The sequence below is a fragment of the Corvus hawaiiensis genome, chromosome 28, assembly GCF_020740725.1.
Source record: "Corvus hawaiiensis isolate bCorHaw1 chromosome 28, bCorHaw1.pri.cur, whole genome shotgun sequence".
Lineage (NCBI taxonomy): Eukaryota > Metazoa > Chordata > Aves > Passeriformes > Corvidae > Corvus > Corvus hawaiiensis.
Window position 1 is genome coordinate 7128080 of NC_063240.1, and position 26879 is coordinate 7154958.

General features: G+C 46.1%; 1 protein-coding gene across 6 annotated transcripts in view; it reads left to right on the forward strand.

Moving 5' to 3' along the window:
- KDM4B (lysine demethylase 4B) overlaps window positions 1-26879 on the forward strand; it is a 72542-nt gene that overhangs the window by 31353 nt on the left and 14310 nt on the right. For 3 of the 6 annotated variants that reach the window (XM_048287688.1, XM_048287687.1, XM_048287692.1), the window contains 8 exons: window positions 2431-2568; window positions 12066-12262; window positions 12726-12758; window positions 16411-16580; window positions 20765-21249; window positions 21714-21834; window positions 24590-24768; window positions 26034-26256. In XM_048287688.1, the coding sequence (XP_048143645.1) occupies window positions 2431-2568; window positions 12066-12262; window positions 12726-12758; window positions 16411-16580; window positions 20765-21249; window positions 21714-21834; window positions 24590-24768; window positions 26034-26256 (1546 nt within the window). Of the gene's footprint in view, window positions 1-2430; window positions 2569-12065; window positions 12267-12725; window positions 12759-16410; window positions 16581-20764; window positions 21250-21713; window positions 21835-24589; window positions 24769-26033; window positions 26257-26879 lie in introns of those variants that run through there. The other 3 variants (XM_048287689.1, XM_048287691.1, XM_048287693.1) reach the window with 3 other exon arrangements.

The window sequence follows — 26879 nt, forward strand, 5'->3', positions numbered from 1 at the left end:
CACTGTGAAGTGAAGAAAAGCTGTCACTGAACAAACTCTGGCAATTAGGGAGCCTCTCAGGTAGAGAGGGACGAGCTAATGAGTAAAACCCGCCGGTGATTCAGGAACACTTCTTTGTTTTCTTGTGGATCCAGTGTGACCCAAAGTGGAGCTGCCTGTGCTGGTTCCCTGTTGTGTAAGTGCTCGTGCTGCTGTAAGCCTGGAAGGATCCCTGCAGCTCTTAAGCCCTGATTTGAAAAGGGGGGTCATGTTTATTTGGTATGATCGTTTTAATGTGCTTATTCTTAAAGTCTTGTGGCAAGAAGTAAATCTCCTCAGCCAAGTGTGGTTACAGGGATTTGTATCTGTGCAGAATCAGTCAAACTGCTGCTGCTGCTGCTGGGTGTTCCCAGCACATGGAGCCAGAGCTGCCTGTGGATGTGAGAAGTGTCAAAGATGCCTGCTCCAAACTGGTTTCATGGAATCATGGAGTGGGAAGGGACCATAAAGCCCATCCAGTGCCACCCCTGCCATGGGCAGGGACGCCTTCCACTGTCCCAGGCTGCTCCAAGCCCTGTCCTGAAATAGTGGCTGTCGAAGGAGGATCACTATTATTCACAAACAGGGAACAAGTGCTATTTTTCCTGAGGAGTAGAGATAGGATCCCTGCATCCAAATTCTTGGCAGATTTCAATGAAGTGAATAGGCAGCATTTATAAATCTCTATAATGCTGTTCTGGAAAAAAAGAAACAGATCAATACTAGGGCTTTTTAATAATTAAAAATGTGTATTTCTGTAATCTCCTATTGATTTCTCCATTTATTCCTCAAGAGCTTGCAGAAGTCAGTAAATTTGGGGCTTTCTCCATGAGTGGCAGTTTGTGCTGGCTTTCCTTCAATAGTTATTACTTTTCTGCATGGCCTATCCATCATCTGGAGTGTTTTCTAATTTATTGTGGGATAATGTTGACAGCAGTGCCATGGATGATGTGGGCTTGAAATGGAGACACCAGGATGTGCAGTCACTGACAGAAACATAATCTTTTCATCTTCTGAAGCCAGCAGAGTGGCACTGCTGGGATTTATGGAAGGGATGGATGCAGGATGCTCCATGGGGCTGGGTGCAGGCTGGACTTCAGCACCTCCTCCTGAAATCCTGCAGGAGCTTCTTGTGTATCACAGCAACTTTTATTCCCTATTTTTAAAATTATTCTTCTAATGTTAATGACATCAGCAAGTTCAGATGTTGGCCCAGCCAAGGGGGGAAATGTTTGAACTTCTGTCTGTTTACATTTTCCATTTGGCTCCATCCCTGTGTTTGGAAGTGCAAGTCCCTTGGAGTCTCTGTGGGCTCTGAACTGCTGGGGTGTGAGTTATGGCTGGTGGGAAGGGATCCAAATGGAATTGCTTGGCCTGTGACAGCTGTGAGAGGTCTGTCAGCACTTCTGGGCTGGAAAGACAGTGAAGGTCAAGCTTTTCCTCTTCCGTACCCCGTGGAGGGGAGGTGCTGCTGCAGGAGGGGCAGCTGGGCTGGGAGTTGCTCCCATGGTTCAGGCCATCCTCTTAACAATTAAATTCCTTTTTTCCCCAATGGTTTTTCTGCGTAAGATGTAAAAAGAGGATTTTTTAGAAGCATCGCAGATTGATTGGCCTGCTGGTTCCAGCTGTGATCTGTAGAGTTCAACCCTTATTAATAATGCCCATTATGCTTATTGTTGTTTTAAGTTTATTAAAGTAGGGTCACAGGATGGTTTGTGTTGAAAGGGACCCTAAAGCTCATCCAGTGCCACCCCTGCCATGGGCAGGGACACCTCCCACTGTCCCAGGCTGCTCCAAGTCCCGTCCAACCTGGCCTTGGGCACTGCCAGGGGTGGGGCAGCCCCAGCTGCTCTGAACAATTCCCAAAGCAGACAAAAGATGGGCTGTAATTTTTCGGGTCTTTGATTTTTGGGTGAACAGGTGGGAGTGAGGCTGATAAATGTGAGTGGGGAAATAAACACAGGGAAGGGCAGGAGGTGCTTCAGAAGGACCCTGCCATGCAGAGGGAATGTTAGGAGGGAAATCCAGGGCTCTTGGCTGCTCTGGCATGGGGGTGGGAGTGAAGGTTTGGAGCTGCCGTGAGCCAAAGCGGTCATGTCAAAGATTTATTGATCTCTTGGAATGTTGCAGCCTGAGACCCTTTTGTAACTGGAGCCTGCAGGTGTAAATAGTTCAGATCATGTCACCCCTTCCATCCACTGTTCTGAGTTTTTCCCTTAAGAGAAATACTTGAGTATTCCTGCAGTTCACCAGGAATCGTTCCAGGCTCAGCCAAGAGCTGGCAATGACTGTTCTGCCGACCCTCCAGTGGAAAGAGATTTAATCAGTGGGGTTTTTTAATAGGTCTCTGTTCTCAAGCTGCTGCATTAAGTGACCTGTGGGGTGTCTCCTCCCTTTTCCTTTGTTTTTCAGATCACCCAGGAAGCTGGGGAGTTTATGATCACATTCCCTTATGGTTACCACGCTGGCTTCAATCACGGCTTCAACTGTGCCGAGTCGACCAACTTCGCCACTTTGCGCTGGATTGACTACGGGAAAATGGCAACACAGGTGGGATCAGCTGGGATGAGGGGCTGGTGGAAACCACCAGCTCATGGAACACAGAGCAGTGTTCTTTGTCCTTATTCCTAAGGACAGTGTGGAAAATGCCACTGCTTTGGGACGTGCTCTCTCACTGTCCCACATTGGTGGTTTTGCCTCGAAAATTGGTTTTGTTCTGAGGGTGTAGGAATGAATTTCTCAAGTGTTACATTCACCTTGTGAACAGGTTGTTTTGGGATTGGTAAATTGGGATTAGTTTTCTGATGTATCCAAACTGCATTTCAGAGTGAATAAGGTGACTGATGTGACTGAATACAACTCATTAAGTACACACTGGAGGGGAAGGAATAAGCTGGAAATACTTTTAAGCTTTAATAGCACTATGGTAATAGCATTCTGAAGATACCGGAATTCCTCTAATCTGTGCACCCAGTTAAGTTTGGAGAGTTATGTTTGTGTGGTTATTTCTCATTAGGGCAGATTTCTGGTGTGCTTTGTTACTTTGGTTTGTGACAGCACTCGTACTCTCCTGGTTTGAAGTCTGCAGATAACTGATCAGCAAAGCTCATTCAGTAGAATCTGGGAAGTTTTGCTGTGGGCAGGGACACTTTCCACTGTCCCAGGTTGCTCCAAGCCCCATCCAGCCTGGCCTTGGACACTTCCAGGCATGGGTCATATGTTTGAGTTTGTTCTGGAGTTAAAGGGATGGTAAGAAAAACCTTAAACCATAAGGGGCCTCAAATCGGTGTCAAGTGTCTGAAACTCAAAAACAGCCAAGCAACCTTGGTTTAAAACTGTAAAAAATGATGTTTGTCTGCTGTGACCTTGTAAAGCAGGTTTATGTGTAGTGAGTGGTCATGGTATTACACCCCAGAAAATGGGGTTTATCATGGAAATTCAGACAGACCCTTAACTACAACAGAGCCAGCAGGCACCACTCGAATATTAAAAGCAATTTTGGGTTCAGCCATGTGTTCACGAACAAGTGACATTTGGGAAGTGCAGTTTTAGATGGAGCCTCCATGCTTACATTGTTAAGCAGCGTAGCGTGAAATTACTGAACAAGCAGCAGCAGAGCTTGGAGCAGATCTGGGGACACAAAGTGGAAGTGCGGAAGGAGATGCCCAATTTATTCCCATTGCACTCTGTGGCACTTGTCCGTTCTGAGCTTCCTGGTTGATAAATCACATGTTAATTAACCCTGGGATACCTGACTGGGGGTCCCAGCTGAGGGGGGGATTTGTTACGCAGTGAGGGCAAAGCTTTGTTTAAATCTCATTTGAGATTAAGGAGGGACCTAAGGAAGTATCAGCTGAGGGTGTGCACTGGAGCTGCCTGCACCTCTGTGGGGAGGGAACATCAGGAGGGAATCCCTCCCTGGGAGGGTGGGCAGGCCCTGGCACAGGGTGCCCAGAGCAGCTGTGGCTGCCCCTGGATCCCTGGCAGTGCCCAAGGCCAGGCTGGACAGGGCTTGGAGCACCTTGGGGTAGTGGAAGGTGTCCCTGCCCCTGGCAGGGGTGGGATGAGATGAGATTTAAGGTCCTTCCCAACCCAACCCATTCCACGATCCTTGAGTGTGTGATTTTTAGTTAGCTACTGCAGCTTTCCTATATTTAAAAAATGGCTTTATTGATTTGTATGCTTCCAGGCACAATAGATTATCCTTACTCACATGCAGGCAGGTTTGGGTTTTTTTTTCTTATCATACACTCGTTTAGAAAAGTTCTTGGGAGCTCTGAGCTGGGCAAAGCTCTGCAGGCACCTGCTCTTCCTGCGCTGACCCAGCTGCCTGGGGTGATTCTCTCCTTTCCTTGGGTTACCAGCACAGCTTTCTTGTCCTGCCAGCACTCAGGAGACCGAGGACAAGGCAAGGTTCATAATTAGCCAGTTGTAATGTTCTCCTGGACATTATCCTGGGGAGGAGATTTGGATTGTGCTCTGCTGAGAGCTGTGTGTGTCAGTGGTGCAGTGGAAGAGAGGAAGGTAATGGTTCACCTCGGAGGGCAGAGCTGTGGTAATTGCCTGCCAGATGGGTGCAATGTTCTGCATTCCACAGAGAACCTGCCTGGGCTGTAAAAAATACAGAATAATCAGCCTGGAGTGTAAAGATCAGCTTCAGAGACACTGGGCCTGCTCTAATTGTAGAATGAGTGTCAGTATTAGCAAAAAAAAAAGCAATGGCTGCAGAGCTGTGTGGGAAACTAAGAGCGGGTAAATCCACTTGTGTCTGTAAATTAGTAACCAGGATTACCGTGGAAATTGGTTTGGTGAATACCAAGTGAATAATCTAAGCTGTCCTGTTTGGCTCAAAGCTTTTTGAGAACCTGGCGTGAGGTTTTGGAGTCTTTCTCTCCTTGGGTTTTTAGCTAGAACAGGAGCTTTTGCCCCTTGGGTCTGATTTTCTGATTCTCCTTTTAGTTGCTCCTCCAGCCCCAGTGCTGAGTGTGGTTTGTGACAGACAAATTTCATGTTGTCTTTCGTGATGTGCAGAAATCTTCAGGACTGTGTCAGTCAGTGAGTCAGTCCTGTGTCAGTCTCCTCAGATCCAGAGGAAGGGTATGACATCCTCCTTCACAGCCTTAATTCCATGCTGGTGCCCCACTGGGAGGTGGATGTCTTGCCTCCAGCTGGACATTGTGCCCAGAAGTGCAGGAAATAACAGCTTTTTAACTGTTCTCCCATTTATTGCCGATGTAAATGTCTCCATCTGTCCTGGAGGAGCCTCGTGCTGCAGCTAACTCCTTCCCAGCCAAGGTGACTTTGAGGCCAACCTCAGCTTGTCTCTCCCACCTGATCCTTGGGAAAAGCCGTGGCTGAGCAGCAGATCCTCGTTCAGGGATGGGAGAGACCTTCAGCTGATCGTGGGGCTCCCAGGGACAGCCCTGGTGTGCTGCCACCAGGTCTTGCCATGTGACTGGTGGGAGTTCATTCTGGGCTCTTTGCAGACCAGACACTGGCAGGGAAAGCTCCTTGGGAGATGCAATCCTGTCTGAGCGGGTGTCACTGGCGCAGGGCACAGCAAACAGAGAGCCGGAGGAAAGGAGCTCAAAGGGGTTTTCACAGCGCTGGAGATCCTGGCACCATGTTTCAGAGTCAGCTGTAATCCAAATATTTGCTTTGGACTTCAGCATTCCTGATTCAATGGTACAGCTGAGGAGGAATGGGTTTATTTGAATATACTACAGTTAATGTTTGCCTGCATATGCAGGGCTTAGAAATTAGGGAGAAATATTTCCCTTTGTTCTCTGTAGTTGGAGTTCCTCAGTCGTTTGTCTCCCTTTGTCATATTTTTTTCTGTTTGGTTGTTGAAAAGAGCTGCTGGGTTAAAAACAGGAAATTATAATTTTCATTCCTTACCTTTTTTTTTTTTTTTTTTAAATTTCTTTTTATTTTGCACCATGAGCCTGCAGTGCCTCTCTGCATTCCTGGTTTTTTGTTTCTGAAAACCCTTGGATGCCACCACCGACAGCCAGAGGATTTTAAGAGCTGTGTCTTTGCCCAAACAACCCTTTTAAACCAGGGGTTTCAGGAAAGTGCCCTTCCTCCAGTCGAGGTGGCCTGTGAGTCCCCTGCCATTCAGAAAGACCCTTTCAGAGTGTACAGTTTTAGCAGAAATTCAAATCCCAGCTCAGCTTTTCTACTTCTTTGGCAAACTGGACTGAAAATAAGTGGATGGGAGGGGAACGATTTCTGCACTTTGCTCTCAGTTAAGTGCAGCCACTCCTGGAGCTGGTCTGGGCTCCTGCTGGTGCCACTTTCATGCCTTCCTTTATCTCCTGTTTGCTCCAGAGAAACTGCTGGAATTCTCTCTCTCAACATAAAATGGGGTCAGGCTGCCCTTCCTGCCCAAATCCTGCATTTTAGGGTCTGAAATAAGCAGCCTTCAGCTCCTCCAGGCAGTGTTCCCATCAAACCCCTCACTCCAGAGCACTCCTGCTCTGCTGCTCTCTCATTTGGGGAAGGGGGACACAAATAAAACTCTTCCCTTTGGATTTTACTGGACTGCCAAGAGAAGGGACCTTTTGGATCCCAGCCTAGGATCTTTTACGTGATTTGTTGCTTCTAAACCTTCTGCTCACTCATTTTTTCTGTACTATGTGTATAATATTGAAATAATCTCAAATTTACACTTGGAATATCTGTGATTTAGAGTTGCCTAGCATGTAATTTTCCAGGTAAAATCGAAGCTTTCTTCTTACTATTCACGTTTTAGTAGATTTTTCCCTCAATCTGTCTGTATTTCCCAAGAAAATATAACTTGTGAGGTTTTTGCAGAAACCTGTTTGATAATACTGCAAAACTGGTCCCCAAAATAAGGCAAATCAGAATTGTATTTTTTCATTACTTTGAGTCTGTGCCTCAACTGACTCTAATTAGACCTTTTAAGCTTAGAACACATAAAGAAATCTATTATGAAATAGCATTTCCATAGTTTATTTTTGTCAGACATTCAAAATTGCTCTTTTACTCTAATTAGACCTTTTAAGCTTAGAATACATTAAAGAAATCTATTATGGAATAACATTTCCATGGTTTATTTTTGTCAGACAGATTCAAAGTTGCTCTTGTACAAATTCTTCCACCTTTCTTCATACTTATTTTATTGTATTATTTGTAAACACCTCTGCTCTTGATTCTGTGCAAGACAAAGGAGCTTTTACAGGTTTTTTTCTTGCTGAGGTGGAAAGGGGATGGTTATTTTTTGGAAACTGTCTGGAAGCTTTGTTTTATCAGCTCTTTTCTGAGCTCCTCTTCTGGAGTTCTGGCTGGGAGGTTCTTGGCACAATTTTTGTTAATGAAGGAAGAACACTTTGAGTTCTGTGGGCAGAATAAATGCCTGGGTTTGCTGGGATTTCCAGGATTCCAGTGCTGGGGGTGCTGCTGGGTGGGGTGGCCGATGTCCCTGTGGATGGAGGGATGTCACCAGCTCCTTCTGGCCTGGCCCTTCTGGGTGTTGGGATGGGTTATCTTATTTGCTTAGGCTGGAACAAGTCCCAGAGCGTTTCTGTCACACACAAATGCTGTGTCTGAGGGGAGTGGGGTGACTCTGACTCCTCCTGGCTGCTCCCCCCCCTCCTGCACCCCGGGAATCCGCACCGAGCGTTTCGGGAGCAGTCAAGGAAGCAGGCAGGGAGGAATCGTGCCCTGCAGCCAGGGACAGGGGGAGTCCATGGAAATCTTTGCCTAATTGTTTTGTTTATGAAGCTCTGGGAAGGGTTTCCAGTGGGTTTCCTAATGAACTGGTTTGTTGTTGATGCCAGTAATTACTCTGCAAACGGGGGGTCAAGGCTCATCTTCTTTCCCACAAGCTTCCAACCACCAACCATTAAACACACAAGCTATGCACTTTGGGCTTTTCCTCCTTCTTCTCCTCAAAGTTTAACTCCTTACTTACTCACAGAATTTCTGCCACTCATCTTTCAGGAGCGTACTTGGACTGACTGAGTGGAAGGAAAAGGAAACCAGAGCCCCAAACTGTTTTTTCTGTCCTGTTGGATCTCAGTAGCTCATCTGTAACATGGGAACAAACTGGATTGCTGCTGCTTAGAAGCAGTGGTTATACTGGGGGCTTGTTTCTCCCAAAAGCTGAAACTCTCTGCTTCGACCTGGGAGTTTACAGGGAGAGGCTGAGGGCAAAGTGTGTTCCTGTAACAGCGAGAGTTTCTCCACTGCCTTTTCACAGAACCACCCCCCTCTTTCCCAGGAACTTGCTTTTAGGCTTCATTGTTATGGAAAAGCAGATAGAAAAGCTTTCAGCAAAGATTTTGGCCTGGCATTTAAAAGCTGAAAGAACTTCAATTTTGAGCATGTTGGGTTTTGTGATGGATAAATTTCCATTAAGGCAAAGTGGGAGGCTCAGCTGAGTCTTATCAACTGCTTTCATCTGAATATGAAGGGTTTTTTCCATGAAAACCAGAGGTGCCACTTTAAATATGTAATTTTGGTGACTATTTCTGCATAAGGAAAAGGCTTATTTTCCATTAACCTTTCCTATGTGATGGAACTGCTGAGGTTCAGTTCAGTGTTAATAGTTGGGAATTGAGGGAAATATCCACACAAAACTGTTGCTGAAGGTTGAAGTTGAATGAGTCTGTGCTTTTCCATATATCATTTGATTTTATGACTTCAAGGAGACAGTCATTTTATTTGACTGTTATTTTATATAGACTTATTTGTGTTTTTATGTTAAAAAATATTGCAAATAAGATAATGGTTGTACATTCAATAGCCACAAATTCCCCACTATCAGTCTTGGAGTTGGAATTGATGGGACAGGGCTCCTGGTGTGATCACATATTTTACCACAGGCTCCAAATTAGAGTAGCAGATAATAAAATAATGAGGAAAGGAAGAACGTTGGGGTTTATTCTGGAAAAAGCTTTAATTGTGCATTTCCTTACAGTATTTTTCCATGTCCTTATGGTTAATAAAACCATGAACTTGTGGAAAAGGAGAGGTGAGGCTGGGAAAAGCCTTCAGAAGGTGGAATAAGTGAAGTTCCTCAGATTTGGTGAATATGGAACTCCTCTCTTGTTGATCTTTTGGGTCTCAGCTCCCCTGTAACCGAACGCAAAGAACTGACCCTAAAGCTGGGTTGATTTTCAGTTTGATTTTTTTCCACTCCCATTTTCAGGACTTGCAGTTGGTCCTTGGAGATCCCAGTTATGAGAATTCTGTTGTTTATTCTGTTGTTTGATCTGTGGCTCTGCCAGCCCTGCTGTTCCCAGGAGTGGGGTCTGGCAGCCAGACTGGGAGTGATGGAGGAGAGAGGGGAAGGGGCTGGGTAAGATCTCAGAGCTCCTGGAATTTCTCACCTTTTGGACACAACAAAATTTGGACACATTTGTCATTTGGACACAACAAAACGTTTGTGTTGCCATTCAGTCCTGTGCTTTGGGTGATCGTGTCACCCTGAAATCCTTCTCAGGGCTATTGATCCATAGGAACTCTGTGAATTCCCAAAATGGAGCTTTGTGGTTCAGTTTTGCCTCACGTAAAGGAAACGAGGTTTCATATCTCTCCTCAGTGAGGGTATTTTGGTGTTGACATGTTCATTCTTTTTTTCTATAAAGTTTAGTAATACTGGGATATAAAAGTGTTGGAATCTGAGGGAATTTGGGAGAATATATCCTGCAGAAATTGGGGTGGGGATGGACAGAGATGGGGGGTGTAGGCATAATGTCTTTTAGGAAATACACGTGTTTATGACCACAGTTAAATACTTTGAAAGAAATGCAGCTCTGTGTATGTGGAAGGGGGAAGGCAGGTGTGGGGCTGGAGATCACTGCCAGGAAACAACCTTACTGCTTTTGTCCTGCTGTAATGGAGCAGAGCAGGGAATTCATTGCAAAGGCAATTTCTTGCCCTTCTCTACCCTCATTCTCCTCCTGGTCTCCCCCATTCTCCCTCTCCCAGCTCTCTCACGCACACAAGAGCGTTCCCTTCTCCAGCTGTATTGGAAGCATCAGCAGGCTCTCACTGCTGTCTGAGGGGAGGGTATGGAAAAAGACCCTGGCCTTGCTGGGAATGTGGCTGTGACACAACTGCAGCAGCTGAGGAAATATCACTGTATGGTCCGGAAGAAGCCCCAGAGGAAAGAGGCTTTGTAAATTATTCATGCTTGCTGGTGTGAAAGCAATAGAATTAAATTAAAATTGAAATATAAATATACATCATGGTAGATTTGTGGAAAGAAAAGAGCTTGGCTACTTCAGGCTGTGGGATGTGGGAGATGGAGGCCGTGGTGTCAGTGCTGAGTCCCAGCCCAGCAGCATCCCCGGAGCTCAGCGTGGGGGTTCTCCAGGACTGACCAGCGGGTGCAGCTGGGGGAGACTCTGGAGCTGCTGCTGGTTGGAAACTGCTCTGGAGACCTCTGGCCCCGAGTGCCTCAGGATTTTCTGGCTGGGTTTGAAGGCTTGGATGTGTCTGTGCTGCACCTCTTGAGTCCAGGTCAGGATCACAAAACGCAGCGTTCCCCTTTTAAGCCATTTTTCAGCCTCTGAGGAGGTCAATCCCCTGGGGATGCTGTTCTGTGTTCCTCTTTGTAGCACTGCACGGGTGCTTTTAAACTTTCTTAAGGAAAATCTGCTCAATCCCTTAAACCAGGACTGATGGAGGTGCTGTGGGAAGCTCCTGCCTGGGCTGGAGTTGGAAGCCTGGGTGCTGTCTGTGTTCCTGCCGTGCTGTGGCCAAATTGCATTTCCAGCCTTTCTGGCCTCAGTCATTTTTCATTAAATGGAGTTTTCCTGAAAGTGCCTGTCCATAAATGCTCCTTCCAACTCGGCACACTCGGGTTACCAACCAGTCCCAGTCCCTGCACAGTGGGAAGCAGGAGCTGGAGGATGTGGGGTAGTGCAGAACTGTACAGAGGGACTCTTCTCTCTCCCTCTCTCAGTGAAGTCTCAACTATGGCCATAAATCTTTTAGTAAGGGGAAGGGACAAAGGGGAGAAGCTGGTTTAGTTTCAGGCATTTCTGCCAAAAGAATGGATAGAGTAGTTTTGAAAAGGTGTGGAGGAAGGGTGGAAAAAAAACCCCCAAACCAGTCCTGCAAAGTGGCTCCAATTACCTCAGCCTCAGCTTGGAGTTGAAAAGCAATTTCATGCAAGCAAAGCTTTGCACCTTAGAGCAGAAGCCCCAAGAGAGCTGTGGCTGCAGCCCCCAGAGGCACCGGGGGGTCCTGGGTCCTTTTCCACCCTCTGCCTTCTTTTGATTAGGTTTATAACTCTTTGAGACTGCTATCAGTGCCCAGGGTGAGAATCCCCTTGCTACACTCAGTCTGTTGATTCATCCCAGCAATGGTTATATCCAAGGAAAACCACCTGTGAGTACTCTCTGTGCAACGACAGGGGTCTAACTCCAGGTTAGTTCTAATGAGCATATGCCAGCTGAAATGAATAATGCACATTTCTCCCACGTGATGGTTTGGATGCAGGTTGTGGTTATTGCAGGTTTTTTATTTCTTCCCTTTTGTGCAGGATTGCTGTGACATGTCAGGATGTGTCATTATGAAGTTTAACTGCCCTGTGCTCTAGGTCAGGCCTTGGTTCCTGTAAGGCTTTTCTGAGTTATGAAGTGATACCAATAATATCTTTTCAGCCTGGAAAACTCTGCCAGAGAGAGGCTGATGGAGGGAACGTGGCTTGAGGGCAGACTCTGACCTGGGCTAGACCAGGCAGAGTAATTGTGTCTAATGTCTGCAGCACAGGATATGAGCAGTGCCAGTCCCAGGAAGATTTAGTTTGTTGGAGGGCTTAGAGGGAGAACAAAATCCTTGGGAACAGAGTTTTCCACTACCCTTGGAGAGTGTTGGAGCGGCAGCTGGTTTTCCAGGAGCAGGTAGAGCCAATGGCTTCCATGGAGAGCTGAAACAGCCACACATCCCTCAGAGGCATTCCCAGCACTGACCCCTGCCAGAAACCCTCTTCAGCCAGCTGGGGGGAGAGTTAATTTGCCTCCAGAGAAAGGGGAAGGTCCCTGGTGTGACGTGTGTGGCGTCTCTTGCAGTGCACGTGCCGCAAGGACATGGTGAAGATCTCCATGGATGTGTTTGTGAGGGTGCTGCAGCCCGAGCGCTACGACCTCTGGAAGCAGGGAAAGGACATCGCTGTCCTGGACCACATGAAACCCACGGCTCTGAGCAGCCCAGAGCTCGATGCCTGGAACGAGACCAAGGCAGACCTGAAGGCTAAACTGCTCCGCAGGTAAGGACAGAAAGTGCTTGTGTCTCAGCCCTGCCCTGGAGTTTGATTGCTGAGATTGTAAATGCTACAGTTCTTAATTTGAGATAGTTCAAACTCCTTTCTTCATTTGTTCTTTTTATAATTCCTCATGTAATTTGTCTGGAGTAATGTGTCCCTCATGGTTCTGTTTCCTTTCCATGTTATAAAAGCAGATGTTTTTCAAAGTGGGACTCCTTGTGCCCCCTCACATCTCATCTCTTATCCTGGAAGACAAAAATCTGTAGTGAACATTTAGAGCTTCACTGATCAGAAAGCAGGAGTTAAAAAAAGCCCATCAGTTGCAAAGGGGATTTTATGCATGCCTTTCTGTGCTTCCTTTGATCTTTGTATTAATTTTCTACAAGTCTGTGATTTTTGTGTTACAGCATGCTTGAATTTAAAATTTGGCATGCTAACCTTTTCCTGTTGGAATCTTGCTTTATAGGATAGGAGATGAGGAAGAGGACAACAAACACCGGTATGTGACTTCCCTCAGCAACTTCAATCACTTCATTCTTTTTCCTGGCAAATTTCTTAAAATAGTAACTCTGGGACTCTTTTCCTCTGTCACTGAGTTTTTCATGAAAGCCTCCGGGAAATCTTTGGGCCTTGAGGTTCCTCAGGCTTCATCTTGGTTTGGATTTCTGTGATCTCTTCCATCACTGGAGAACCTCAACTGTCTTGTGGCTCTTCTGGTTTTCGCTCTTGAGTTCCTGTGCTGGGCTGGCAGGGATGTGTGATGGTAACTGGGTGTGGGTAAAGGGAACTGGTCACTGATAAAAATGCTGCTGCTGACTCAAAGTGCGTTGTACTGTAGTGCTTTGGACATGGGCAGCTGGTGGGAGAACTTCCCTTCCTCCTCAAGCTTGCTTGAAGAATGAGATTTTAGGAAATGGAACCATCCCGGGGCTTTAAAGCCCACTTTAAAGCGTGTGCACTTCCTTACCCTCCATATCCTCCTTTTTTCCATCGTTCTCATTCCTGTTACCCAAGTTTAAAGACCTGATAATTGGATGATAGCTGACTTAGTTAGGCAATAGTAAAGAACAAAGTAGCATAACTAAAATATCTTAGTCTCTCTGTCACTGGTATTTGTCTTCCAGGAGTTTCAGTTACCAGTGAGCTTTGGACTGGGGTCCTGTGTCTTGGGTTTCCTACATGAAATGATTTGTCCATTATTATTTTACAAATGCTGAAGGGGGGAAGTATGTGCCCCACTAAATCTATGCTGCAAAAGACATCATAAAGATGATGTTTGGAAGAAGACTGACCCCTGCAATGTTGTATTCCTAAAATGTTTTCAGCTATTCCTGCTGCAGGGAGCTTCAGGAAAAGCAGTGTAATCTCAGAGCCAGAAGTTGCCTTTGGTGCTCTCTGGGCAATGAGTGAACCCCAGTGGGTCCCTGGAGCTGTTTCCTCCTCATCTGAAGTTGGGAATCTCTTTGCTGCCTGTGCCTGGTCAGGGTTCCTGATGTATCTGGTGTTTGCACAGTGTAAGGTACTGTATGAACACCGAGGATTATTTTCCCTCCCTGAGCCTATTACCCAGCAGAGAAGCCTCCCTCTCAACCTGAGCCTATTGCAAAAGATCTAGGTACTTTTTTTGCTTATCTGTTCAGTGTTTCCTGGATTGTTCCAGCATTATCCTGAAGCAGTTTTGGAGCTGTTCAATACTCTGTAGCAGTACTTTCTCCTGTGCTTATGTCTTTCCAAGACATCGTTTTACTTGAAGCCTGACTTTTCTCAGCAGGATGGAGGGATGAGATTCACCTCTGCCCAAACCTCTTCACAGTTGTAGCTACTTAATTTAAGTCACTTTGTGCTCTGTTCTTCAAAGAGTACAAATGCTGCTTTTTTGTCAGCTCTCTTGGAAAAATGGAGCTTTTAAACTCTGCAGAGAGGTGTTATTTCTTCTCTAAGGTCAGTCAGACTTGGTTACCTTGGAAAACCCAACTTTGTTTACTTTATGGCTTCAGCAAGAGACTGTTTTAGTCCAGTCCCCACCAGCCCATTTCTGGTGTGTGAATTCTGTCAGACACAGAACAGCTTCACTTCTGGAAGTGCTCAGCATTCAGCCTGTAGTTCTGGAAGCACTTTCTTTAAATGCTGAGTTTTCTGCCTCTCCCCCACAACCCCTGAGTGAGAAGACCAGTGCAAAACAGATCTTTTTTCTCTCCTGTGAGTATAAAGCTCTGTGCTGTAATTTTTGCCTGGCATTTCCACACCACAGGAATAAAACACACTTTGCTAAAACCAGCTTGTAGTGCTTGACTCTGCTCCTCCTTCAGCTACGGAAAGTTCCAGCTGCAATGGCAAAGTCTTACAGCTTTATCTTCACCTCCCACCCTACTTTCCCCTCCCAGGGAAGGTGGTGTGTTCTTGGAATATGGGTGAAGAGCAGAGCTGATCCTTCTGGGTTCAGCCCCTGTTCCTGCTAATGACTGTCCTGCAGGTGTGAAGGCACCAGCTCTTCTTGCAGGGCCACCATCTGCTCAGAGTCTGGCAATTAGAGGTCCCCGTGCATATGGATCAACTTGCTTTTCTATTCATCATTCATCTCAGGTTGAATTTTTTTCTCCCTTCTTTGTCAGTTTAAAAGCTGATTAAGGGCTCTTAACTCTGTTGTGCTCCAAATCTAATTAGCAGTTGAGTTTTCTGGGCTCTGAGGATGGGGAGCTGCTTTTCAGCTTTTCTAGACTTCGGGGCTGATGAGTAAAGTGTGGTTTAGTCTTTGTCACACGATGGTGGATGTGAGGCCATCAGGAAAATGCTGCTTTCAACCAAAGAAGAAGTGCTTACACGCTAAAAATGGGGTAAAAATTGCAAGTTTCTGAATCAATCCTTTTGGAAAAAGAGAACTTGTTAGATTTAAACCTGAAATTCAAGGAGCAATTTTATAGATTCTGCAAAAACCCTGTGCTGGGGCTGGCTGGGATGGAGTTACTGGGATTTGGGGCTGCCCAGTGCTGATAAGGCTCTGAAGTTTTGGCTGTTGCTTGCACAGTGTCAAGGCTTTATCTTGTCCCACTCTGGCCCAGCAGGACCCTGGGGGTGGGCGAGAGGTGGGGAGGGGACCCAGCTGGCCCCAAGTGGCCAAGGGGAAATTCTGTGCCATAAAATGTTATGGGGAGCAATAAAAACTGGGAGAGAGGAGGAAGGAGGGGGTTGGCTTCTGAGGTGCCATTTTTGGGGACTGGCTGGGCATTGCCCTGCCTGGGGAGGTGGTGAGTGAGTTTCCTGGGCTTCTTTCTTTCTTTTTTCATTCTTTCCTTCACCTATTAAACTGCATTTGTCTTGACTTACAAGTTTCTGGCTCTTGTTCTTCCAGTGTTCCCTGCCTGTCCCTCTTGAGCGGTGGGGAGTGTCTGTGTGGGTACTTGGCTTCCTACAGTTCCCAACCAAAAATCTTGTCCTGACTTCTGAATTTCCATTTCTCTTTGCATTGTGGCTCCTGTAATCTTTGCCTTAGTGGCATTGACTTAAAAAAGAATGAACAGCATTGCTATTGCCTTGTTAGTATTTGTCTGTTCTTATTAATATGCATATTTTTTAGTTGGATTTCTTCAAGGCCTTGGACCTTCTGAATTTACTGCTGAAAAATCATAGACTGCCTATTGATTTTGCTCTGAGCATTCATTATAGTGTGTTTTGGGGAGCTGGCAGTGCTGGGTAATGTCTCAGAGCTGGAAGATGATGTTTTGCAGACTTCCAGCAGTTTGCCAAAGGGAGGCACGGACAGAATGAAAAGAAATAATGGAATGGAGGCAGAGGATGAAAGAGAGATTTAAACAAGTTCTCATCTGTATTTTGAAATACAAGCAAAACAGATTGAAAACACAATTAAAATCACTTTAACTGCAGCTTGTGAGCTTACATTAGTAATGGTAGGAAAAAGCTCTTCAGGAAACCCAGACAATTAATGGCTGCTGTGAATGGATCTTAAATGTTGTGTTATGCAAGGTTCATCTGTTCCCTTTCAGATATCTCGTCTGCCCTGTAGCTATTTTAGCTACCTTGTGTTTTCCCTCCAAAGAAGATCCTTTTGTTTTGTATTCAGCTTTTTAAGTCAGTGATGATTTTCTATTTTGAAGGCTGTTCTTTTGTGTCAAATCACACTTCTGTACTTTCAGGTCTCACAGAAAAAGAAGTCAACCCAGAAGACACAAAACAGAGGATCAAAAGTCTCTTGGGGATGTCATGGCTATTGAAACTGCCTTGGAAGATGTGAAAGTAAAAGAGGAGCTGAAAAGGGGGCCGGATCTGGAGGAAGAGGAGAGAAGCAAAGGGATGGAGGGAGAAGGTGAGGCCAGACCAGTGAAGAGCTGGGGAGAGCTCTAAAACATCTCTGTAAATAACCTGTCTGCTGCTGTTTATTTCTGTTGAAATATCAGCAGAGTTTTCCCTGATATTAAATCTCTGCTCGCTGAAATATGTCATCATTCACAGCAGCAATTGATTTTTCCCTCTCTTTAAGGATTCAATCCAAATAGCTTTTTTGGCAGGGCTTGAGAATTCTATAGGCCCAAACTATTACAGGACTGTAAAAATATATATTATGTGAGGAATATTTTAAATTATTTCATAGAGAAACAAATAAGTGTATTTTTGTATCCTGCTCTGAAAAAGAATGATTTGTGCACTGCCTTGTGCAATTAATCTTTCCTCTTTCCCTCCCTTTGTTCCCATTTTTCAGAGACTGAATCCAGTGAGCCTCAGTTTGGGTGGGATCCACAGCTGCTGCACGAGTCCCACTTGGGTTTTGTCAAGTTTAGCTGGAGCAGGGAAGCTTTTCAGCTTCCTCTGCATGAAATATAAAACCTTTGCTGAAAATAAACCCGGGCCATGACAACTCCCAACCCTTTGGGATTCCTTCTGCACATTCAGTCCCAAGGCCTGAACACACCCATTGTGCAGGGGGCTCTTTCTGTGGCACCTTTTTCTTTGCTGTGTAGAAAAGGTTGGAGTTCTTGCTAGGAAAAAATCTGCTTTTTTCCCCCCAAATGTGTGGTTAAATGTTTTTCGTGTTTGTGGCACACTCACTCCCTCTTGGAGGCTTCTCCAGCACTGCTTACAGGGAATTAATTTACATCTATTGTACTTACCCATTATTTGTTTAGCCTTTGGAGAAACTGATGCTGCAAACTGCTTAGAGAGCCTCGATAATGATCTTAAAGGAAATCAGTGGAAGCTCTGGGAAGAGAATTGAGGGCTTTGTTCAGAGTCTCTCAGTTAGACAGTGTATTTTCTCTTTTCATGGGAAATAAGGAGTGGAGAACCATTGTTGCACAGTGCAGGTACTTAATTTCTATTGCCCTAAGCCTGAAAGCATCAGCAGTGTGTTAAATTGTCTGCTCTTAGCTCTTGTACAAGTTTAACACTTGATGCTTATAATAAATGGCCCGAAAATGCTGATTTTTCTTCGGAGACGAGAGATAAGTGACAAGGACAGATCTGAGATCATTAGAATGGCCAAGGAATAATAAAAACTCTGTTCTAGCTGAATGGCTTCCAAATCATACTCTTCCACTACTTCTTAAGAGCTCTTTAACTGTTAGCTCAGGAGGGAAGAGCTTATTTTCAGCACCACTGCAGAAGTGCCACTGGAGCTAGCTCCAGCTTGGTGTGCCTGTTAGCAAATATTCAGCTTTCCTACTGCAATACAGCAATTAAATCCCAATGACTTCTCTGGTTTTCCACATCCTGCTGTCTGCATTTCCTCTCACCAGTGTCTTAGGGCTTCATTTTGAAGAAGAAAACAACATTTGTTTGGATGGCCCTGCTCGTGGCAATTCTGCTCCCCCACCTCCTGCACTTCCTTTCTTTATTTCCCTGGTTTTGTTTTGTCTTGATTTTCTATTACACCAGAAGACATGACCTTGAGAAGGAGAAAGAATGAGATTTCAAAGTGATCATGGTTCCAAAGTAGGTCTCATGCTTTGTGTTGGTTATTTGGACAAGCTGAGTATTTATAACTTGAGGTTTTCAGGATTTCTGACCCAGATCCCTTATGGTGTTTACTTTTGGTTTCTATGACTCAGCTTTATATTCATAATTTATTATGTTGCTATTAATATATTTAGAATTCTTAGCAGGTTGTCTTGGGACATTAGGAAGGAGAGTGTTGAGGCTTTGCCCTTGTCTGGGTGTGCTGAGCAGCAGAAATGCCTCCTGTGAGTCAGCAGCTCTTCCCTGTGGGGCTGTGCCCAGGAAGGGCCCTGCAAACCTGAGTGCCACCTCCAGGGCTGGGGACTCCACCACCTCCCTGGGCAGCCCTTTCCAATGCCTCACCACCCTTTCCTGGGAGAAATTTGTCCTGATGTCCAACCTGAAGCTCCTCTGGTGCAATTTGAGGCCGTTCCCCCCCTTGTCCTGTTGTTCCCTGGGAGCAGAGCCCGACCCCCCCCGGCTGCCCCCTCCTGTCAGGGAGTTGTGCAGAGCCACAAGGTCCCCCCTGAGCCTCCTTTGCTCCAGGCTGAGCCCCTTTCCCAGCTCCCTCAGCTGCTCCTCGGTTTCCTGAGCTCTGTTGAGGATTTCAGATTGTCCCTGGACAGGCAGCACAGCACTGCCACTCGTGCTCTCCTTGTGCCCCAGCTCTACACCTGCCATCCTCCTGCAGTGAAAGGGCAAGAGAGACATTCCTCTCTTAACCTACCTGTGCATTTGTGCCTTCAGATCCTTTTCCTTCCTAGAAGTGTTCAGGATAGCCAGATAGACTCTTGGAATTTTGCCTCCCTTTTTCCTGGCTTCTGATTCCATAGATTCACTTGCAAACTCGTTTGTTCATCTTAATGCAAAAACTTTCAAGCACAGTTCTCTGTGCCAGCTGCTGTCAAATTACCCTTTAGAAGTCAATAAAGCTGGTGAATGGCATTTGTGGTGCTGTTGGGGAGAGAATTCTTGGAGTGTATAGAGAGTAAATATGATCTGGTTTTGTGCAACTGGGGAGAAATCCAATTTGCCTTTCATTCAATATGTTTGTTTCTCTAAGGAAATTCAATATTCCTTTCTCTGTGATAGAACAAACCAGTTTATCTGAGGGACTGCCTACACGAGTACAACTATAATTATTTGAGTTGGACTTCTTCCCATTTTTATAAGTTAGTGTAAATAAAGTGATCAGACTTCTGGGAAATGCTGGGGTTAAGGTGTTCCCTAGGGGTTTTCAGCAGGGATTTTATTTCTGGGATTTATTTGTGGGATTATTCATTTATTTGTGGGATTATTTATTTATTTGTGGGATTATTCACCCTTCTTCCTGCAGAAACCTCTATGTGTGGTGGTTATTCTGATTTTCCATTCATGGGTTGGACTAGTGAGGTTTGATGTAGCCAGAAGTGGGCCTGAAGTGGAGGGGTCTGAAAATTCTTCATTGGGGTGAACAGGGTGTCCCTGATTGCCCCAGCCTAGAGACACCCCCTCAGTGGAGAGCAGGAATTGTAATCATTGCTGTAAAATGGGAGTGTGTGGATTCCTTTACACAGAAGAGAGGTGGGGAAGACTTTTGCAGGCCAGTACTGCCTCTGGTGACAGTATTGAGATGTTTATCTGCTCAAGAAGTGTTGTCACATCCATGAGGGCTGTGCAGATAAACTGAATGACAGTGAGCTGGGAGAAACAAGGACATGAGCGTGAGTGAAGGATATCTCAGGATCCAGCTGAGCTCAGTGCTGTACCTGATTTATGCTTTAAAAGCATTTTTTTAAAAGACTTGATAGCAGAAATCTTTGGGTAATAATGATTCAGGTATCTCTGTTCAGTTCTTCATTTCCTGGGGCTGTTGGGTGCATTGACACACGGTAATGCCCAGATAAGAGCTGTGCTTTCAAGTACAGGGAGCAGCAAACCACTGATACAGAATGGGGGGCTCCAAACTGTTTTGATTGTGCCTCCTTATCAGCAAAAAATGTTGAGCACACCTCCTGATGTATGTCTTTATTTATATACACATTTATTCATATATTGCACAGCAATACACATGTACTTGTGTATTTCTGTGCTAATATGCCCATTATGAATATACAGAAAAACAGAGGTTCTAAAAGGAAGGCATAAAGATTAAAAAAATACTGTTTAAAAAATACATTTTATTAATGGTACAAAAATGTTTCTTTCCTGCACTCCAGTGGATGGTTTTGTGCCCCTGACTTTGGAGGACAGAAAACTTGAAACACAGAGTCATGGCTAATGTGACATATTACAGGTTTTTTGGCACACTGTCCAGTTTCTTAGGGATTTAGGTATTTTCCCTCCAGGAAACATTGCTTTTAGCAGCCTTTGTGCTCCAGTCAGGAATTGAATAGTCCATAGAAATGACACAAGTATTTTCTTTCTGAAGTGGCTTCTCTAGGTCAGTGCTGAGGCGCAGCTTTCAGAGCGCCCGTAATTCCGTGGTGGAACGTGCTAGCCCAGCACTGGGCTCTTAGAAAGGAGAGAAATGCTGCATTGCCAGGAGCCGTGGGAGCTCAGTGTCGCCTTTCTCTCCAGCAGGGGAGTGCAAGGCCAAGGCGCGGCCGCCCAAGGTGAAGGGCGAGAGGAAGAAGAAGCACCTGTTCCCCCAGCACCCCCTGGCAGCCCCTCAGCCCCCCGTGCAGCGCCCGGGGCCCGCCCCGGCCCCCCAGCAGCCGCTGCCCGAGGATGGGCCGGGGGCAGCGCGGCCCCCGGGGCCACCAGGGCCACCAACAGCCCCGGGCGCGGGGCAGGGCCGGCCCCCGGCCCCCCTGAACGTCGTGCAGCCCTCGGAGGCGCCGGCCGAGGAGGACGAGTTCAAACCGCGGCCCATCATCCCCATGCTGTACGTGGTGCCCCGCAGCAAGAAGGTGGTGTTCGACAAGGAGCGCATGTCCTGCCAGCAGGCCTTCGAGCAGTTCGCCACGCAGAAGGGCCTGGGCTGGCGCGAGCAGGGCCCGCTCGAGAGCCCCGGCAAGGACGAGGAGAGCGCCGAGGCGGAGCACGCAGAGGTCACTGCAGAGGTCAGTGGGTCACAGGTTGCCATGGCCGAGGTGGGGACAGTTCCGTGGCCAGGCTGGATGGGAACACAGCCTGCTCTAGTGGGTGGCTGGCTGGCCTGTGGCAGGGTTGGAACTGGATCGGCTTTAGGGTCCCTTCCAACCCAAACCAGTCTGGGATTTCCATGGAGTTCCCAGCTGTGTATGTGTTTGAGCAGACTTTTCACAAGCTGATGGAACTGGCAGCTTGCAGATGTTCTGAGGCTGTCCTGATTTGAAGAAAACTCTGTAGTTTACCCAACTTCTTAAGAGTTAGTTTTGGCTTTTATTTGCTCCAGGAGTTGGCTCAGAAGGCTTTAGTGGTTCAGCCAAAAGTCAGAGAAAAGTTTGCTGTGTGAATCCAAGAACTGTTCTTGACAAGGGCTCTGCCTCTCTTGTCCTGTTCCCTTCTTTGGGGTGCCCATCCAGCTTGTTGTGCTTCCTTCCAGGCTGCTTCTGCCTTCTCCAAGATGAAGATGGAGATCAAGAAGAGCCGCCGGCACCCGCTGGGCAAACCCCCGACCCGCTCGCCGCTGTCCGTGGTCAAACAGGAGACCTCGAGTGACGAGGGTGAGTGAGCAGCACCAGGGATGTGTGGATGTCCCGTCTGACCCAAGGAATTGCTGAAGCCTGTGACAAAACTGGGTGGCCTGAAACTCAGTGTGTTACACTTAGCTGGTAGGAAATGCAGCGTGTTCCCATTTTGATAACCCAGCTGGAAACAAAACTCCTCTGTGGGAGGTGTCGCTTCTCACCTCCCACCCTTTTTTCACTCAAGAAAAATATTTTGCTGGCTGCAGAATGAGGCAGCATTTTGGGCAAAGGGAAAAAAGAGTTTGCAGAAAATAAAATCTTAAAGGCAAAGCTCTGTCTTGGATATTGCAGTGGGATGAGGTTTGTTCCCCTTGGAGGCAGTGGAGGTCAGGTCTGCTCTCATGTGTGTGGGGAAAGTCAATTCTAACCTTTTGGTTGGCTCCTAATTCATGTCAGTGTTGGGGTCCAACTTTTCTTGGCAGATGCAGAAATGAAAATTAAAATGTTTTTCAGTGTTTAACTGTACATCACTGATTCTTCTTTTCCCACATTCCAGTCCCTGTGAATGCCCTGGCAGTCTGGACCAAGGGGAAAGAAAAGATTCTTACCTTTCACTCTGTTTTGTGTGTAATTTCCCACTTTGAGGCCTTTCCCACGTTATAGATTACTCAGAATATGGACAAGCCCCCAGTAAGGAGCTTTTGTGTGCTGGGGCAGGGACGTGGGTGTAGCTGGCAGTCCCTACTCACAACTCCTCATTCCAAAGGACAACATCTTTCCTGTTCACTTTCCTTCGGGAACATATCCATAGATTTTAGAGCAGCCTCCTGCAGGAAGGGCTTCTCCTGTACACACAGAGCTCCCTTTCCTCACCAAGGAGGATGCATTTGATGCCTTCCAAGTGTGTAACGTGGAGTGAAGCACGGAGAGGCGGCTGAGACTTGTTATCTTGTTTTGGTGTGAGACCTTGGAACCAGCTCTGTGCTGGGGGATACTCATTAGGCAGATTCTTCTCACTGCTTTGACTTGTTGGATGGTGTTTGGGGACTTGGCTGGTGGAGCAGGAGCAGCTCTTCTTTAAGCTGGCATTTCTTGGGGACTGATTTACAGCTCTGTTGGGCAAAATCTGATCAAACAGATTCTTCCCTCCCCACCAGGGAATAGAGGCAGCTCTCTGCACTCCAGGCTTTTTCAGGGAGTGATGTGCAAGGATGATCTGCAGGCTGCAGGAGGAACAGTGAGCATGTAAATTAAGGGACGTGTTACGCAAGGATTCAGCCCAGACAAATTGTTTGTCTCTTCCATTTGCTTGCAATGTGGGAGCCATCCTGAAAGCCAAGTGTCCCCCTGGATCCATCCTGGGAGGAGTGAAGGTGATAACATGCGACAGTCATTCCCTTTTTTCTCTCTCTCTGTCACTCTGGATTAGGCTGCTGGTTTCACTGATTTCACTGGTATCGTTAATCCTGGCCTGTCACCTGATGTGCCTCGACTGAAATTTGGAGAAACATGGTTTTTGGTTCACGTCTTAAAAATAAACAAGATAAGACACGTTTTAGGAAATAGCCCTCATATGAAATGTGACAGAGCCACACAGCCAGCACTCATCACCTCAAAAAAGGGATTCATTAAACACAATACAATTTCCACATTGTCTGACAAATATGTTATGGGCAACATTTAAAATCTGAGATGTAAACTCAGCCATTAATGTTTTACTCCAGGTTCCTTTTATCCTTTCAGGTAACCCGAGAGTCAAAAAATCTTCAAAGGGAGGGAGAACTGGGGAGGAGACTTGAACTTGTAGAGCAGAACATAAACTGCTTATTTCCAGTAATTAACAGTGAAGCAGTGAACAATTTGGTTTAATGTGCTGAGCTCTGGGGATAATGTTCTTCCAAGATGTTTTTGAGTTCCCTGTTCTTTTGGAAACTTTGCAGATTGGTGATGCAGGGAGTGATTTACACTCAGCCTTGTGTGGAAAATTTCTTTAACACTTACAGTGACTCAAAACTCCTTCGTAAGGAAGGGTAAGAAACTTGGACCCCCAGACTGCCACAAATGGATTCTGCAGTGGTTTAATCGTGAAATGCCAAGGACCTTTTAAAGGTTTATAAAATAAAGAATTAGCAAACTAATTAGTGGGAGCAGTCCCTGGCAGAGCTCTGGCAGAGGGAAGGATGGTGGGGAATGCAAATGGGAGGTGTAGTGGCTGTACCAGAGCACTGAACCCAGGGTGTCTCCCAGCCAGGGTCTGTGTGTGCAGAGCAGGGCTGGGATGTGCCTTGGGAGGGTTGGGTCAGGCTGGGAGCTGGCCTGGCCACACCAGCACCAGCTGCATCCACACCTTCCAGAGAATGCAGCTCCCTGATAGAGACAGAAAAGGCAGATTTCCTTGCACTGGCATCATGTGTTTTGAAGTTACTGAAGTTCAGATTAAATTTTCATTAAAAAGATGGTGGAGGTTCCCACAGCTGGAAAGGGGAAGGAGTTACAAAGGCAGCAAATCTCCATTCTCTCCTTCCTCATGGCCAGTTCCTTCAGGTCACTGCTGTCCCACTTGTGTGTCTATCCCCAAAAGGGAGATTCCATCCATTTAAGGAAGTATTTGGAGCATAGGCATATGAGACACCATGGAGGAGTTGAATGTTTTTATTTATTGCACTTCTTGTGTTGTTGAGACCTGAGCTGTTTAACTCAGCCTTGCTCCTTTTGCCTCTTCTATCCATAAACTCTTTTGCCTTTACTGACTGCTCACTGTGTTGGGATTTTTTTTTCCTTTTCATTCTAGAAACATTTCCATTTTCTGGAGAGGAAGATATGAGTGATCCAGAGGCTTTGAAATCTTTACTTTCCTTCCAGTGGAAGAATAAAGCATTTAATTTCCCAGCTGAAAGGAAGTTCAATGCAGCTGCTGCCCTGAGCGAGCCATACTGTGCTGTCTGCACCCTCTTCTACCCCTATAACCAGGTAATTCCTCGTCACAGAGGCAGGGAATCATTAAGGTTGGAAAAGAGCTCTAGGATCAAGTCCAGCTGTCAATCCCCCACCACCATGTTCACCACTAAGCCACGTCCCCCAGTCTATATCCACGTGTTTTTTGGGATGGTGACTCCACCAGTTCTCTGGGCAGCCTGTGCCATTGCCTGACCACACCTTCCCTGAAGAGATTTTCCCTAATATCTCTGACACTGCTCAGATGGCTAAATCGGGATGCAGACATTTCTGATAGAGGCAAACCCATACAAATTTGCACACCAAAGGAATGTGTTTGGATTTGGCAGTGATTGGAGCCTTTTTTGTTATCTTTCCTGGTTTCTCTGGCTTTCTCAGTGTTCATTTTGAAATCACACTTAAAGAGCTTTGCAAACACTGTTCCATGCGGAGAAAAGTCACACCAGGCTCCTGTTGCCTTATGGGCCTGAGTTGCTGAATTTATGCAAACAAGCCACAAAATAAAAATTTACTGAGTAAGCACATCCATCATCTTTTTTTGGAAACTACCAATATGCTTTGGGAGATGTTATGAGCAGAAAGGCAAAATTCATCAGATGAATTAGTTATTCGTGCAGTTGTGCATTGATTTGTTCTCACATAAAGCCAAATCTGGCTTTGTGTGCCCACCAGGAATTCGTGCCTTAGATACTTGTAGATGTGTTGGAAGCTTTTCCTGAGGAAAGCAGAACCCACCTCCCCCTTCAATAAAATCTCTTGATTTATTATACAAACTGAAAATAAAATATCTGTTCTGATTGCTGGCTGTTGTGAGGGAAGCTGAGTGCAGCTGAGCTGGTTTTATCCATTGCTTTTAACTGTCTGCTGCCAGAAACCTTGAAATGTCCTTCAGGAGAAATTCTTGCAGGAAAGTAGGGAAGGATGCCAAAGGAATGGGGGAGGGGGAGGGAAAGTCTTGCTTTTAGTAATATTTTCCTTTTTATTTTGCCTTGGTGTTTTCAGCTGCAATTTAGGAATTTAGATTTTTGCAGAAGAAAAACAGGAAAAGCTGCTCATTATTCTAATGCTTCTTTGAGCTTTCACAACAAATTACAGATCCCAGCTGACGCCTGAGGAAGAGGGGGAGAAGCAAGGCAGGGGTGGGAATTGGGATTTTAGGTTGTTTTTTGGCTGCCTGGTGTCAGGTGTTGGGTGACGTTTTTGCAAGGGGAATGCTCAGAGTGGAAAGTGAAAACGGTGGCCAGGAAGGGGTGGTTCCATTGATGGGGTTTCCTCTCAAGTCCTCACAGGTGGGTAAGGAAGCCGCCCCAGTCTCCGCAGGGGAGCCGTCCTCCTTCGTGCACCTTTCCAAGTGTGGGCAGAAGACCAAGCCCCTGATCCCAGAGATGTGCTTTACCTCAAGTGGAGAAAACACCGAGCCCCTCCCTTCAAATTCCTACATTGGAGAAGATGGAACCAGTCCCTTGATATCCTGTGCCAAATGCTGCCTGCAGGTTCATGCTAGTGAGTGATTCCCCCTTCCCCAAAGGGAAGTCCTGAGAAACTCAGGAGTTTGTGTGTTGCTGTATTTGAATTCCTTCTTGGCAGGTTTGCATCCTGTCACTCCCATTTTTATCTTCCTCGGCACAAGTATGTCATGGAATCCCAGAAAGGTTTGGGTTGGAAGGACCTTAAAGCTCATCCAGTCCCCATCCCCTGCCATGGGCAGGGAACCTTCCTCTCAAAGCCATATCTGTGTATTCAAGTCCATCTTGGCAGTCACTGATCTTAAAAATACACAGCAATATTCTTTTTACTGCTTATTTTGTTGGCTGATTCTTCTCTGTCTCACAGAAAAGATTCTTTCTTTTGATACCTTTCATTTTTTGTAATAAGGCAGAACTCAAAGGCTTTATTGCACTCTTTTCTCTCACTTACTTCGTTCCAGTATTGGTCTGCTGGGGGAGGCTGTATTGTTCCTGCATGCAGCAGAGATTATGGAGTAGTTTGAGATATATTTTATTAGTGTCTGTGATAGTGTTTGTAGTAATGGCACTTGATTACAGAAGGGAACATATGTCTGTTTGCTTCCCTGATAGTTATGTCTAAAAGAAGATCTGATTAATCCTGGTGGAGTGTACCTTCAG